Source organism: Toxotes jaculatrix, chromosome 15 (assembly GCF_017976425.1).
Source record: "Toxotes jaculatrix isolate fToxJac2 chromosome 15, fToxJac2.pri, whole genome shotgun sequence".
Taxonomy (NCBI): Eukaryota; Metazoa; Chordata; class Actinopteri; family Toxotidae; genus Toxotes; species Toxotes jaculatrix.
Window position 1 is genome coordinate 3,257,279 of NC_054408.1, and position 15,582 is coordinate 3,272,860.

The window sequence follows — 15,582 nt, forward strand, 5'->3', positions numbered from 1 at the left end:
AATAGAGCATTTCTGCAGATACATTCTCAAGGTACAAACGCACAAAATGAACAATAAAAACAAAACAGTCCACCTATAGGCCAAGTCAGCCTTTATTTATCTAGCGCGCACACATATACGGTTCCCACCTTCAGATCAAGGTGTGCCACTCTGCAGGTATGAAGGTGCTGCAGGGCCTCCAGTGTTTCTCGGATGAAGAATGCCACCTTCTCCTCCATCAGCTCATCGTGGGCGACGAGGTAGTCGAGCAGACGACCGTCCTCCAGCCTGATGCGCACAAATTAAGAATCATGTAGATAAAGCTGAGTAACTTTGATGTTAATGGTGGATGTTCCTTTCTTTAATTAGCTCAGACTTACAGCTCCAGGACCAGCATCAGAGAGGTGGGAGACTCATATGTGTCCAACAGCGCCACCAGCTGGGGATTCTGCACGTGTCGGAGGATGTCCGCCTCGTGAGCCACCTGCTCCTTCTTCTGCATCTTCTTACTCACGAACTTCACTGCAACCTAGAAAGAAAACAACAGGCTTCACAGTGAAAGATGCTCCTGATTCACTGCATAATGAAGATAAAAATGTCTTAAACCTGAAAAACGACATCAACAAAACCTGTCTGATACCTCAAGTCCATAAAATTCAATGTCATTGCAAAAGAAAACACCCAAATAATACAAATTAAACCCAAATAATCATTTAATCTTTATTGATTATCTTTATAGCTTAGTACCCTTTCAAGTTAAGGTACATAAAAACAAACAAAATTAACCTTATTCAACAATGTTGAACGTTTGAACGTTTTTTCTAAATTAAATAGAAAAACCAGCATCTGTTTAGTAAAGACGACACGCTGTGAGTAAGGTCCTACCTCTTTCTTTGTAGACTTGTTGAGACACTTTCTCACCACAGAAAATCGTCCCCTGGTAAAAAGAAGAAACGTAAGAAGTAAGATGTAATCTACTACAACAGCTACCAACATAAAATCAAGCTTGGGTTATTTTAAAGTCTGTGCTTTGTGGTGGCGACAGTTTACCTTCCGATCTCACAGATCTCAGAAAAAGTTGAGTCAAAGTTTTCTTTCCACTGGATTCCTGTTCCATCATATCCAGCGTCTGGACAGAGAAACAGCAAAGGATTGAAGGATCAACCCACTTTGAAAACAAACTTTAACCTGCCTGGCCTAGTTCAACATTTTGTGAAGCATTGGTGTCTAAGACAGTCGAGAGAAGACTGATGATAATCTCAAAAGTGTGTGTTCAGCACACAGCTGGAGTCAGGACGTGGTTAGCCAAGCTCAGCATAAAGACAACAAACAGGTGAGTTTCCTCTTGTAAATACATCAGTTAGATGTTTTAATAGAGCAAGACAAGCTGTTTCTCCCTGTTTTCAGTCTTTATGCTCAGTTCATCATGTCCTTAATGCACAGACATGTGATTAATATTTACCGTATATCCTCTATCTAATTTCTTCTCATCTCACTCTTGGGAAGAAAGAAAAAAAAATATTTTCTAAAATGTCAGACAGTTCCTTTGAAGATGTTTTCTGTGGTAAAAGAGATTTTTGTGTCCACATTCTGAAACTGTGTGCACACTCACTGCTGCTGGGCAGTGTCACCATATTGGAGGGCTCAGATGGAGGGCCGACCCCCCAGCGGTTGGAGGCTCGCACTCTGAACTGGTAGTGACCACCGGGGATCAGAGCATCGATCTGAACACACTCCTCCCTGCTGCTGGCCACCTGCTGCCATAGCAACGAGTCTGCGGATGAAATATGAAGGGAAAGAGGGGAAGTGAAAATGCTTAGTCTGGTGCATCCCCTGGATCCATTACTTACATCCAAAGATCCAACTGGTCCACACACTCATACCCTCCTGTCTGTACTCCACAGTGTAGCTGCTGACTGCACAGTGAGCGGATGAAGCCGGAGGTGGCCAGTGGACCATCACCGCTGTGTTGCTGGCCTCCTGAGCCACTGGCCGCCCTGGGGCCGCTGGGATACCTGCAAAGGGGGCACAAAAAGAACAGTTTAAAAACCACTGAGGCTAATTTAAAATCTTTTATAATGGTGAAATTTTCCTTTAATCCAGGTGCGTTACCTTGCACTTTAATGGAGGCAGAGGAGGAGGCAGAGCCGTGGTCGTTAACGGCAACACAGGTGTAGATCCCTGTATCCTGAGGCATCAGATTGCAGATCTTTAACAAGATGTCACCTGTGTCCCTGGAGAAGAGAAGGAAGAAGAGATGGAGAAGAAAACAGAGAGGAAGGAGAGGAAGAAGGTGATGGCAGGAAAGCAGAAAAGGTGTGTGGGAATTAGGGCGACAACAGTCCCTATAAAACCAACTCCAAACAAACACACACGTGCAGCTGGTGTTACCTGATGTCTATGGTGAAGCGGCTGTTGCTGGTCACTGGGTTCTGGTCGGGGCCCTTCAGGGTGACGGAGGGTTTGGGTCGTCCACAGACTTTACAGCAGAGGACTACAGTCTCCCCGAATGCACACACCACGTCTGACAGAGGGACGAGGAACTCTGGAGCCACTGCACACAAAAACACACAAACCGTTTTAAAAAATGTACTTTATACAGTCCAGGCCTTAAGTACTTAGACAGTTAGTCCTTGTTTGTTGAGCTCTGTGCATTAGCTCATTATATTTGTAATAATAGGTACTATGGATCAAAATAATGTAAACAAGTGTGTAAGTGTCCAAACAGTGGACTGCTTATTATGCAAATTAAATGTGGAAAATGTGAAATACTGCTCATTGAGCCACGTGACTGTCGAGCACAGTGTTTATGAACATGATTACATTCTTTCCCATCATGTCAAACCAGAAGACAATATTTTAATCTGAACACGGTCCTTCTCAAACCTTAACAACCAGCCGCAGGGGGCGAGACACACGTGGGAGCATGTGTGTGAGCTTTTAACTTTTTGTGAAGCTTGGAACTTTTTTGACTTTTCATACTTCTTAATTATATATAGTGGAAATTTATACCACCTGGACTGACTGTAACATCAAGAAATAAACAGCAAATAACTGAAAAAAAAAATGTAATAGCTGAAGCACGTGCTAATGAACCAGATGATCTCTGTCTCTTACCTTCCTGGATGAAGTTTGGGTTGAGAAGCTGGAAAACAGATGAGGTGAAAGTGGAAGTTTAGGGGAGGTTTAGTTTTGATGACACATAATACATGTTAAAACAGTGCAGCTGCATTATTTATCATAATACTTGAAAACATCACAGCAATACAACAGTTTTTGTCCACACAAAAATTGCATAGCTTTTTTATTCTCTGCCATTTCTCACTTGTTTTTTTTTTTTAAAGACAAAATCATCTGTTTTTGTCAGTTTATACATGAACTTCATGGATCCGGTCTCCACAATGTATTCTCACGTCTTTTCAGTCAGAAACAAGGAGTGGGCTCGTACCTCCATGCCTGTCTTTGGGTCAAGGTCATCATCACAGTCTGACTCATCTGAAGTGTGAACGTCCTGGTGGAGAACGAAGGAGGACGACAAGGAGGAGGAAAACAAATGACACAAAGGTGTGTAGGTTGGGATGGGGTGGTGGTAGAGGAGAAGGGATTTGATGGGGAGATGGGCAGAGGAGCGAAGGGGAAGGAGAGAAGGAAGAAAGAAAGGAAAATGGGAGATACAGGAATGAGAGAAAAAGAACCAAAGGTATGCAAAAGAAAATAAAGAGGGAGTAAGATGAGAAGCGGACAATTAAGAGCGTATTAAGAATATGAATGTTATAAACAAGAAGCTTCTGAGGGAACCTTCAGGTTCTGCTGAGGAACAGCACCGAAGTACCTTCTCTGTCCCACACAGAACCCTGCCTGTGTGGCTGATACTCACCTGAGAGCTGTCGTGGTTTTGGTCTTTTCATAACATTAAATATAAGATAATACCAGCCTCATTCTTCAGGACACCCAACACTGGCTTACATCAACACCTCTCACATTCCATGAAGGAGCAACCAACAAGCCGCAAGTCCTGTCATGGCTACGATACGAGAAAATGAACAAACTCTTCTGTAGAAAAATGAAGCCAGGGGAGCTTGTCCACGTGAGTTACTCACAAAGCCTGCAGCAAGTGGTTAAACCAGATTCCAGGCGTTCTCAGCTTCTGAATGTGAGTGATGCCACAGACCCTGGGGAAATGTTTTTCTGCAAGGGTACGATCTTTACCTCCTCTCCTACAGCTCCTGTCACTTTCAACAGCAGGCAGAATCCATGTTCCCACTTTATTAAAAAACAAGCAGAATTCGATGGATTCACTCTGTATCAGGAGTGAACGACAAACCTCCTCCTGCTGCTTTACAATGATTTCAGTGGAAATTATTATTACCTTTATGATGCAGAAAAACAATGGGTTTTTTTCCAGCACTTTTCTCTGAAGCAGAAACTGTTATATGAACTCAGGCTGATTGCCACTCAAGTCCAAATGACCTGAGACCATTTGTTTGCTGCTGAGACTTCACTGAGTCTCAGAAACATCATCTTCAGCTTTTCATTTCTTCCATTTCACATCTCTTTACTCATTTACTGAACGATGTTCAACATATAAACACTTTGCCATGTTTAAGTGTTAGTTCTCTACAGAAAACACTGGTTAACAGAGGCTGAGCAAAGTAAAAACAAATCCAAACTTCAGTCGAACAGATAATAAATCACTGGATTCTACTTCTATCCATGCACGGGGAGGGAAAAATAAACAGCACAAAAAAAATCACTTTATTTCTCAATCAGTGCAGTCAAGGTTTTGGGGTTTAAAAAAAAAACAAAGATCAAAAGAACAAAAAAAACATGCAGTGTTCTCAACCATTTAATATTTACAAGCGCTCAGTCTTTTTTGTTTATTTTAGTTTTTCAGTCTTTGTCAAACTGCCTGACCTTAATCATGACCTGACCTCCCCGTTAAGACCTGTCCGTACTAGCAAATGAATGAAGGAATGAATGAATCTTGTTTCTGGCTAAATCTTTGGTTCTGGTTTGGCTGCCCAGTGCTTTTGATCATAACCTGCAGGGATCCATAAGTGCACGATGTGCCCGTCACAGACTACGGCATCCATGTTGGGACAAATAAATAAGATAAAGATGCTCATTAGAAACCTTTCAGCTACGTGAACATGTGTCTAAATTCATGCAGGTTGAGAACCACTGCTGGAGTCAAACGGAGACACAGAAACTACTGTGTGTGTTTGTAGGTTTGCACAAACACATGCGCGCACACACACGGGTTAAGAAGAGAAATTAAAAAACCAAGTGGGGCAGGGGCAGGTGAGGGGTTTTCGGCACACAAATATGACATCACCAGCGTGCGCCGTCGGCCTGCTTTACTCACTTTGCCCTTTACCCCGGTGGCGGGGGAGGTGAGCAGGGGAGGGGTGGGTGTGGTTTCTTTGGGCTTACGGAAGAGGCCGTTCTCATGACCTCTGACCCCCATTGAGGTGGCGTCCTTGGCTTCAGCGCGCTTCCTGGCACGCAGCGTGTTCCACGACAGAGACTTCCTGTGCAGTACAGGAACGAGAAACATCAACCAGCCAATCAGAGAGAAGCTCAGTGGCGTCCAGCTTAGTCTGGCTGCAGAGGCAACATGGCTGTCAGGTCTCGTCTGACTGGGAAGTTTGTTAGTGATTTAGTGCGATGCTGTGGATACAAGCCTTAACCGTCTAATACACATGGAAAGCTGAGATGAATAATTAAAAGACTAAATTAATGTTAACACTTAATTTATTTATTTCTAAGTAGTATTTAAACTTTACATTTAATATTCTTTATAACATCCAATACTGTAGTTGTAAGCAGATAAATAATGTATTTGTTAACAGGCTTAAGATACTATTTTCATAAGTTTCTTATAATTGTGAGATAAGTTGGATTTATGGTTCATGCCACGAGGCAGAAACTCCAAAACCACTGAGGACGAGCATGAGAAAGACAGACGACTTCTACAGTTCTACAGAACTACCACTAGTCACTCATACATCCTGTTTACTTACTGAATCACAGCCTTAAATACAATATAGTTTCTATCATGTTTGCATGTGTGTTTTTATGATCTAAACGTTTTAAATTAAATGTGCAGAGGGTCCTGACAGAGTCGTCGTTGCCTGACGCTGCAGCCAGACTCTTCTGGTCCATTAAGATCATACAGGAGAGGAGGGACAGAGGGACAGAGGGACACCCCGGTCTGACTTTATTGTGAGAGACAGAGATGACTTTAGACTGAAAGCAAGAGAATGAGAAAGACAGTGTGAGACAGATATAGTGCGTCACATCTTCTTCCAACACAACCAGAGACGACGCTGTTACACTTGTGTTTCCTGTGCAAATGAATTAAATTTTACATTTGTATTTTTTCTACTTAGAATTCAGTGCAGATGCCAGTTTAACATCTGCATTTGTTAACCCGAATCCTTTAGCTCCCATTACCAACTTACTAATGAAAGTCACATAATTCCTGTCACTTATTAACATAAAAACATTCTCATATATCAACACTTTCAAGAACACTTGAAGAGGCTCTTGGTTTTTGTCACTCGCACTTTCAGTATTTTAATAAAAGTAACTTTAAACCAGAAATCAGCAGTTTCTATTTTTTTCATTCTATTATTAAATTCAGTTTTAAATGTGTACCTTCTGTGGAGTGTCAGACCGTTGAGGTTAGTAAAAACAAAATAAAAATAAATAATCAAAAATAAACATCACTACAATAAGAACAAACACAAAAATCTGAAATCAACCAAACAGGAATAAGGTGCTCGATCTGTTGCCGTAGTGTTTTGGTGAAGGAAACCCTCAGTGCCGTTTCGTGCTTTCTACACTTAACTGTCATAAATAAACCCTTGTTCATCACTTTCACACTAATCTCCTGAAGAGGCTCATCAGTGCAGCTGATATAAGCCTGTAAATACGTCTCTCTTTCAGTTTCTTTAATCTTCTCATCCTAAACAAAAACACTCGACCGACACTGGTGGTGTAACAGTGCACACAGAAGTAGGCAGAACGCTCAGTTTCACGTTTGCTGTTGTAGTTTATTTACAAATATTAAAAACTACAAACTGTCGATCATCTTCAACCTAACGCAGAACAAAACAACTTCACCTTCACGTCGCTTTGCTAACTCATGCTCAAGTCCAAAAGGTTTATTTTACATATTTAAAATACATTTAAAATCATTATCATTAGACTACCAACAGTACAATGCTGACTGTTGCCATTAAATGAAACATATTGCACAGCCTGACTTCATTCATATTTTTTTCTCATCTTAAATAGTGCAAAAGGGATTTTTCTTTCTTTCTTTTTCTTATTTTTTAAACAGGAATGTTCTAGAGCCTCAGCTGAAAAACCAAAATTAACTTTGTACAGTGAACTGCCGACACAATAAACAAAATCAACATGAAGGAGAAAATAAATCAACTTTGTCCGCAAAATAAAATAATTACAAGGCAGAAAAACAACACCAACAACGAGAACAACAACAGGAGGAATGAACACAAATTTCTGTATAGATTGCCACAGACAACAAAATAAATCTTCTCCTCTGCGGAGAACGGGGCTGAGTCCACCTGAATGCCCCAGGTGAGTTATTTTTCTTTCAAAAAACAGTAAAAAGACAAAAAAAAAGAAAGAAAAAAAAAATACAAAAAAGAAGAAAAAGCAGGGTGTTAGGAACTGAAATAAGAGTCTGGTTTTAGCTCCACATGAATGTCATTTCTCGTTTCCAGAGTCAGCTACAAGTTAAAAGATTTTCTATCCAGTCTATTTCTGCAGGATAACCCCTCAGTACTCTTTTACATGGACATTTATCAGTGTGTGTCTGTGTGTGTTTTAGTTCATTTGCAAGCCTGAAATCCATGTTCATGTAGTTGCCACAGAGCCGTCAAGTGACAATGGCTCAGAAATAAAATGTCACTGCTGCAGCAGCTTGATGGACAGTGAGAGTCCAGTTCTGTACCTTTTACCTCAGAGGAGCAACAGATCAGGACTTAAAATACCAAAAAGAAAAAAAAAAAAAATCTCCTCTGAGGTACAACAGTTTAACGTTTTAAAGGAAGGAGGAAAGGATGTGAGGGAACAAGGAGTTAGGAGGTGAGGGAAGAGGCAGTGAACAGTTAGTAACTGAGGACTGGAGCTGATCCAAAAAAACAAAAAAAGACAAAAAAAAAATATCAAAAATGGGTAGACAGTGGTTTGTCACCTCAGTTGTCTTTGAGTCCAGCCAGAAGTGCATCTGTCTGCGAGGAAAGAAGTGCTGGGTGGGTGGAGAGGGTGGGGTGGGGCACTTACTTGATGTTGTTGGCATCTGCCACCGCCGCTGAGAAGGAGGAAGCAGAAGAAGAGTCTCTTATGGACTTTGTGGCTGGGCCCAAGACGTGTCCCGGCACCCAGCCCTCAGCGGCAGGTGACTGGCTGTTGGCTGGTCGGTAAACAAGGTACATGTTCTGCTGATTGGTGGCCAGGATTTGGACGGTCTCTCCCTGACTGACACAGATCTCGTTCTCCTTGAGCGCCGAGTAGTCCTGAGTGACCAGCATGGTGGAGGAGACGCCATTACAGCCGCCGTCACTGTCCTGAGGCGGAGAGGAATGGATGAAGGAAAGAAAACAGAGAGGAAGAAAAAGGAGAAGACACAAAGGGGAGAAGAGCAGGAGGTAAAAATAGAGAGGGGAGAGGAAAGAGGATGAGGACAATTGAGGACAAGGTTAAGGTGTGACTATGTGGGTTGGACGACAGTCCTGCTGGCTGTGATGCCGTTACAGCTGAGCCCAACCTGAGGAGGAGCAGAGGGAGGTCAGGACGAGGAGCAGGAGGAAGGAGAACAGCAGCAGAGTGTCAGCAGTCTGTTCACTGTTTTTGACAACTACAAAAAACTCAGCATCTTTACGTTCCAGTTTTCAGTGGGAGGTAGAATCCACCATCCACATCCATTTTCTTTTGAGTGGTTCAAATAAGTCTCATGTTCCTTGAAAGATGTTCACCTGTTCGGATAAACATCTGAGCCCATCAGATGCTTTGCAGGCGGGATTAAGAATCAGAACGTCGTCTGTCTGTGCCAGAGACGGCAAAATGATGACAAGCTAATAACTAAATCAGCGGAGCTGCTGGAGATCAGCACATTTCTTTGATCAATACGTCAAACTTTAAAGAGTAACTTAACACCAATCTGAAAAGCAGTGTTTCACTGCCCCCTCTGCATCAAAGCTTGGATTCTGGTGTCATCAGAAGCTGTTGCACCTGTGACCTGTGGCCCTGGAGTACACCTGTACGTCATGGTGGCAAGGTGTGAAGTTTAACCACTGAAGGTCATCAAACAGAATGTGTTCAGGGGGTTACAAGTTGCTGCCCCTAACAAAAGCTACCACTAATCCCACCAAACACCAAATAAAAATTGTCTGGTATTTGGTGGAGAAAGCAAAGAAACAGGAGGTTTTCATACTGTACAGCCTTAAATAAAGAAGAGGGCAGAAACTTAGTCTTGTTCTTAGGAACATTTCTCCGACAGTGAGGGTCAAGAGCTTGGCAGACTGTAAATTAAAAAGTGAGAGGAGCTGTCGAGTACCCTGCAGGCAGCAAAAGGTGTTCAATTAAAGTAGGACAGAAAGAGAACAGTTTGGTATGTATGTATATATATAAACCCAAACAGTATGCTGCGACACCTGCAGTAGCCCAGATTTTAACCTTGGCTTTTAGGAACAGGTAACAGCCTCCCAGATAGCACAAAGAGAAAAAGTGTGCTTCGTGTCCTAGTTCACTAACTTCTTCTTCAGTTTATGGTTAATGACTAAAACAAAACAACACCAGTGCAAAGAGGAGCTATGTGTCTCAAACCCCGGTAGATTCTTCTTAAACTGTTGAGAAATTCTGAAACACGGTTGGGACTTATGAAAAAAACTACACTTACCCTGGAGTCGAAACATGACGAACCACCGTTGGAGGTAGACACTTTCATCTGGCTCCTCCCCCTCTCCGTCTCCTTGTCACCAAGCCCGACTGCAGAGGACGGCCGGCTGTGAGAGGACATACTGGGCCGGTTCCCAGAGGACGAGCGGTTCCTGGACAGTGACGAGCCGCTGCCTGCTCCGCCCTTCTCCTTCTGGTACTCAATAGGAGACTGAAGAGCTACAATCGCACACAGATGGAAAACATATATTCCTCCGTTGTGGTGTCATTTTGAGTTTGCTGTCTCTCCAGAAGTGTCCTTCTCTGGACATGAATGAGAGCTTTGTTGTGCTGGAGATAAAGTACATTAAAATTCAGCAACATTTTTGCATGTTTTAGCCCATTTCATACACCTTACATTACCACTGACCTGTTTCCTGGTGTCGCTGTCAATTTAAATTTATTTGCTTACTTTCTGGGCAGCCATGATTTAGCCTCTTCTCTGCACTCTATGAAAACGCACTTGAAACTTCAAAACAGGTCACAGTGAACGTCGCCTGTTTTCCATTCAGAGATGATGCTCTGTTTGTGTTTTCTCACCAGACAGGAAGTTACTCTGAGCGTCCAGAACTTCCTGGATGTGTCGGACCCATATCTGCTTGATGTCCACGTTGGCTGCCTGCAGGGTGAGACGCTCCGATGAGCCGCGGCATGACAAGACGAACTTACAGGGATCGTTATCCACGCTGTCCTCCAGACCCAGGTAGGATACCTGAGGGGGACAAGAGCAGCTTTAGTGGGATCATAGTTTATAGACCTATAGACTACAAAATTGTGGTAATGCTAAAATTATTAAATTATAATTTATATATTATGCTGGCTACTGGTGTTAGTCAACATCTTAAGGGAATAATGTCAGAAAACAAAAGAGAAAAGTCTCCTAAAGGACGGTGATGAAGGATGATAAGTTCTCTCAGACACTTCAAAACATAAACCCCATCCTCTGCTCACCTTGATGCTCTTCTTGAACTGGTATCCGGGCGTGGACGAGCCTTTCCTGAGCAGCTCACTGAAGATGACGATCTGCTCAAAGAGGAAAACCCGTCGCTCTTTGGAGCGCGACAGGACGCCAGCGTCCTGCTCCGTCACAAAGAAGGTTTCCTGCTGCAGCAGTTTTCCCTGACTGGTCAGTTTACCCTGTGGAGAAATGAAGATGGTCAACACCACATTCAGACCTGCCATCATAGATCTAGAGCTCATCCTATGTTGCAGATTCATCACCACTCAAATTCATTTAGCGCTCACCGGTCAGCTTTTGAAATTATTCATGAAGAAGTGGAAGATGTACTAGAAAGCAGCAAACTCACACATACACAACTGCCTTTACTCTGTTGATGTGTCAAAGCGGTGTGTGCAAACCTCTCGCCGATCAGCAGAACATGGAGTGAACATACCTCGTATCCCTGCAGCCGACCCAGATTCATCATGTCGTTACACAGTTTAGGGACCTGAGACATCAAATCTACTGCTTTCTGTAAGAGACAGGGACACAGAGACAGAGATTTAAATCCTTCCTTAGGTATTCATGCAGATGTGTCCCTCTCCTTCCCATCTCAATGTAAGAAAAAAAGGCCTGGATTCAAGCACAGCTTTAAAAGCAAGAGTGTCTTGTAACGTTATGGTGTTTCAGCACTTTAAATAAAGTTGTGTTTTTACCTCAATTTGTTCGCAGTCCATTCCTGCCTTGGAGCTGTACTTCAGAAAGTCCTGAGGAGAAACATGAACACAACTCTTACATTAAAGACGCTGTAAGTTCAATCAAATACTGCATCTAACAAACAAAGGTTATTTTATGTATTCTGTAATAGTTCTTCTTGCACAGAAAGTGCACAGTGAAAGGAGATCTAATTTTATAATGTTTCTACAAACTCATAGTGACACCATTCCTTTTATAACTCGATCTGTGTTATGCTACCTTCAGGAGCAGCTGGTATTTGGTGATTCTCTGGATTGGTTTGATGAGGAAGTCACTGATGGTCAGCCTGGACTGGATGTCCTGCTGGATTCCCTGCAAGACAAACATCTTGTCATCCATTTGTTTCATGTTTCTCTTATATATTTGGCCAGTTCAACATCAAACACACCAGACAGTATAAGACAAAACAGACTTAATATAATTAGAGAGACGGGAGTCATCTTTGAAATGAGCTGTTGATTTCTGAGAAGCCTCATTTGGTTGAGGTATCATTTCAATTTCAAGCGTTTGCTTTTTAGCAAATTGAAAAACCAGAACACCTCTAACAACAAAGTCATATGAGGAGTCAAAACATCACTTACATCAAAATATGTGTCGTATTCTGCGACGATGAACTCTGACTTAGGCTTATTCTGACAATAAACCACGTACATGTGGAGTCTTCTTTCCTGTAACACACATACACACAGCAGAGAGCAGATCACAGATCAGATATACTGTAATAGCACTAAGTCATTGCACACAGTCAAACATCGTAACTCACGTGTTTGATGAAGAGCTCAGGAAGGTGTTCGTGGTCTTCCAGACATTTCTCCAGCTCTCCTACGAAGAAACTGACAGAGACAGAGGAGGGATGTTACTAAACTGAAGGCTGCTGTCAGCGTCCACCTGAGTCCTCTCTGGGTCCAGATCGAGTGTTGGACTTACTCTCTGTGCCAGTCGTAGATCTGGTGGATGTTCCCGAAGACGATTTTGTCTTTTCCTTTCATGTCGTCAGGGACGCCCTTCTCCTCGATTCTCTTCATGAAGCCCTGCAGAGCCACAGACGGTCAGCAGTCAGCAGAAATATGACTTTATGGGATCACACTGACTGCACAGAATGGGTAATGAGTGTCTCACCTCCACCACGATGCCCAGGTCTTTGACGTAGTCCTTCTCTGTCTGTATCAGCTCGTTCAGAACGAACCTGAGCAGAACAAACAGATCACTGTAACATCAGCCGAGGAAATGTTATTACTGTCAGCCTCTTCTCCTGCTGCAGCTCTGTGTAGTACAAGTTGTAGCAGTAAAAGCAGCAGAAGAAGAAGAAGAACTCACATTCGTCCCCTCATAGCTTTGGCTCTCTGCTCCAGCTCAGGGTTTCGTGGCTGGACGGGAGTGGTTTGCTCTGGTGGAGAGAGAGAGGAGAAACCGGGGTAGGCTCCTGGTTCCAGAGTCTGAAGAGGAGAACGGAGAGGGTCAGTGTTTGGAGGTGGATCAGACCGTTTTCTCTTTTAACATTTATTTGTCATAGATTTGGAAAAGCAGCTACTGTACTGTGAAGTCTATTTCATTTGTATAAAGCAGAATCATAGAACAGCACCTTACACGCTCCATCTTTGGACGTTCAATGATCAAAAACTAAAAGAAACCCACTCGCATCAGAATAATGAGATTATCTCATGACAGCAGAGGGCAGCAGGAGCCTGGTGTTTTGTAGCCATACGCGACAGGTTTGTGGTATAATGAGCCGATGCCTGCTGCCCCGTGTTGACTGTGAAGTGTAATTCTACCTCTGCTTTGCATCGCTGCAAATCATGGAAGAGTGTGAATTCAAAACTGCAGATTTGACTGACTCTTGAGCAGATCTGATCCAGCCACCAAACGTTAGACAAATCTGCTGAAGGGAAAATGTTCCGGTGCGTGTTTGAACTTCACAGCAATGACACGGCAACACACACACACACAGGACGCGGTGTGAGAGTGTTCTCACAGCATCATTTCACACAGCAGATCCCAAAGTTCCACTCAAACATTTCAGACACGTTGTCGTCATACGAGCAGAAATTATTACACATCCTGAACGTGCAAATATAAATAGGCACACTACACATTTATACAGCACAACAGACGGATAACATACAGTGTCTTCTACATGCAAGCACAGCTAGGTAAGTTACAGGCGGGTTTGGAGTTTGGAGAGAGAGCAGGTATCATACAGAAGAAAAAGACACAACCATTTTGTACACACCCCTACACAAACTACTGAAAATATGAACACTGCAGACAAACATATCACACAAACATAGTACAACACATAACACTCTACATGCTGGCACTGAGCACAATCACTAACTTCAAGAAGACATCAGGTGAACAGGTTGTGTTCACTTCAGGCTTCAGGCCCACAAAGACGACCGGTTGGTCTTCACATCGTGTGTTTTTGGTTTGTGGTTCGTAACAAAATAAAACCTACGGAGCATGCGTACGTCCCAAACATGCACACACTCAAACACACTCACCATCTTGGTTTTAACCAGTTTTTCTATGGCGCTAACCAGCTCTGCAGCGCTGGGCACCTCAGAGGACGACTGCAGAGACGTTAGCAAGGATGAAGACTGAGAGAAGAGGAGGAGGACAGAAAGTGATAGCATGTTAGAGGGATTGGACGTGAAGGAGAGAAAACAGGGAGTTGTAGAAAAAAGAAAGAAGGGTGACAGCAAGAAAATAAAAGGAACAAATGGCAGTGAAAGAGAGAAAAGCTGTTAGTTAGCAGAGCAAAGCAGAGGATTAGTGCTGAGCTACAGGTGCTGCAGGATTTATACCCAGATTACAATAACCATCAGTGGTCAACTCCAAAGCTCTGAATCAAAATAATAATTATAATAATTATAATAATGAATGAAAAAAAAATATTAGCTCTAAATGAAAGACAGAATGAAATGAAACTGTAAACATATTTCACAGATCAAATAAAAAACAACTAAAAACAGACGTAAAAGATAAGATTAAAATAAAAAATAAACCAAATATCAAATTGCACAAAATAATAAAATACACAGACGATAACCGCATAGAAAATTGAAGTTTATCAGTACGAAGCACTGTAAAGAAGGTTTGACAGATGTTACTGAAAACAGACAGAACGGAAGCTAAGGTCAGCTGATCAGAGGAAATAACAGACGGTGAGACTGTCCACCTCGCCCTCCTGCCCTCTCTCACCTTGTCATCCTGAGCTGAGGGGTCCTTGATGATCTCCATGGGGGGAGGCAGGGGAGTGTGGGCCTCCTCATCCTGCTCCTCCTCCCCGCCGCTCTGCATCCCGGAGGACGTCTTAGAGAGGAGGTTACCATCCTTACTGAGGACTCTCTATAGAAGGAGGAGACAGAATCAATTGGGGGAAAAAGCAGTTTACAGCTTAGCAGTAAACTATCTGTATTATGTATTACTTCATTTATTTATCGGCCAAGTTAACTTTCTGTCACTATGATAAACCTCATGATAAACGCTTCATTCACCTGATGTGCCAGATTTAGCTAAAAGTCACCAGTCTTTGCTTCCAGCTTTCAAAAAACATGGCAACCTCTGTTGGAACTTACAGCTTTCCTCTAAACTCTCCCTGTAATCAGTTTCTAAATCGGTCTGAAACGAGTAACAGAGTGTGAAAATGAGTCATGGTTCATTTTATATCGTTTGGGGAAGTGGTGATAAATCACAGATAAATAAGTCCACCACGGTTCTGGTCAGGCTCGATGAGTTAGCTCATCGTCTCTACAACAAAACCTTCTGAAATTTGGCAAGCTGAGAAACTCCCCATTCAAATAAAACGCTGTACTTGACTGAGTTATAACCACGTGTGTTCAATTTAAGAGGCAGAACTTCAAACTGCACTTACTAACGGTAAAGCAACTTTTGCCAAGACATAGAGGATGTGGAAATCAACAAAAGTTCGCCAGTAA

The 15,582-nt window shown here is 42.7% G+C and overlaps 1 protein-coding gene across 1 annotated transcript in view; it reads right to left on the reverse strand.

Annotated features, from left to right (window-relative positions):
• Window positions 1-15,582, reverse strand: part of kalrna (kalirin RhoGEF kinase a) — a 113,512-nt gene that overhangs the window by 5,610 nt on the left and 92,320 nt on the right. The window contains exons 43-67 of the mRNA XM_041058131.1: window positions 14,846-14,992; window positions 14,146-14,241; window positions 12,962-13,080; window positions 12,764-12,830; window positions 12,572-12,675; window positions 12,408-12,477; window positions 12,226-12,312; window positions 11,864-11,956; window positions 11,605-11,655; window positions 11,343-11,420; window positions 10,900-11,085; window positions 10,489-10,660; window positions 9,911-10,128; window positions 8,296-8,579; window positions 5,345-5,510; window positions 3,428-3,490; window positions 3,097-3,124; window positions 2,371-2,533; window positions 2,092-2,213; window positions 1,863-1,994; window positions 1,592-1,753; window positions 1,030-1,108; window positions 865-916; window positions 360-508; window positions 129-267 (exon numbers count right to left, since the gene is read on the reverse strand). Coding sequence (XP_040914065.1) covers window positions 129-267; window positions 360-508; window positions 865-916; window positions 1,030-1,108; window positions 1,592-1,753; window positions 1,863-1,994; window positions 2,092-2,213; window positions 2,371-2,533; window positions 3,097-3,124; window positions 3,428-3,490; window positions 5,345-5,510; window positions 8,296-8,579; window positions 9,911-10,128; window positions 10,489-10,660; window positions 10,900-11,085; window positions 11,343-11,420; window positions 11,605-11,655; window positions 11,864-11,956; window positions 12,226-12,312; window positions 12,408-12,477; window positions 12,572-12,675; window positions 12,764-12,830; window positions 12,962-13,080; window positions 14,146-14,241; window positions 14,846-14,992 — 3,027 coding nt within the window. The remainder of the gene's footprint in view (window positions 1-128; window positions 268-359; window positions 509-864; window positions 917-1,029; window positions 1,109-1,591; window positions 1,754-1,862; window positions 1,995-2,091; window positions 2,214-2,370; window positions 2,534-3,096; window positions 3,125-3,427; window positions 3,491-5,344; window positions 5,511-8,295; window positions 8,580-9,910; window positions 10,129-10,488; window positions 10,661-10,899; window positions 11,086-11,342; window positions 11,421-11,604; window positions 11,656-11,863; window positions 11,957-12,225; window positions 12,313-12,407; window positions 12,478-12,571; window positions 12,676-12,763; window positions 12,831-12,961; window positions 13,081-14,145; window positions 14,242-14,845; window positions 14,993-15,582) is intronic.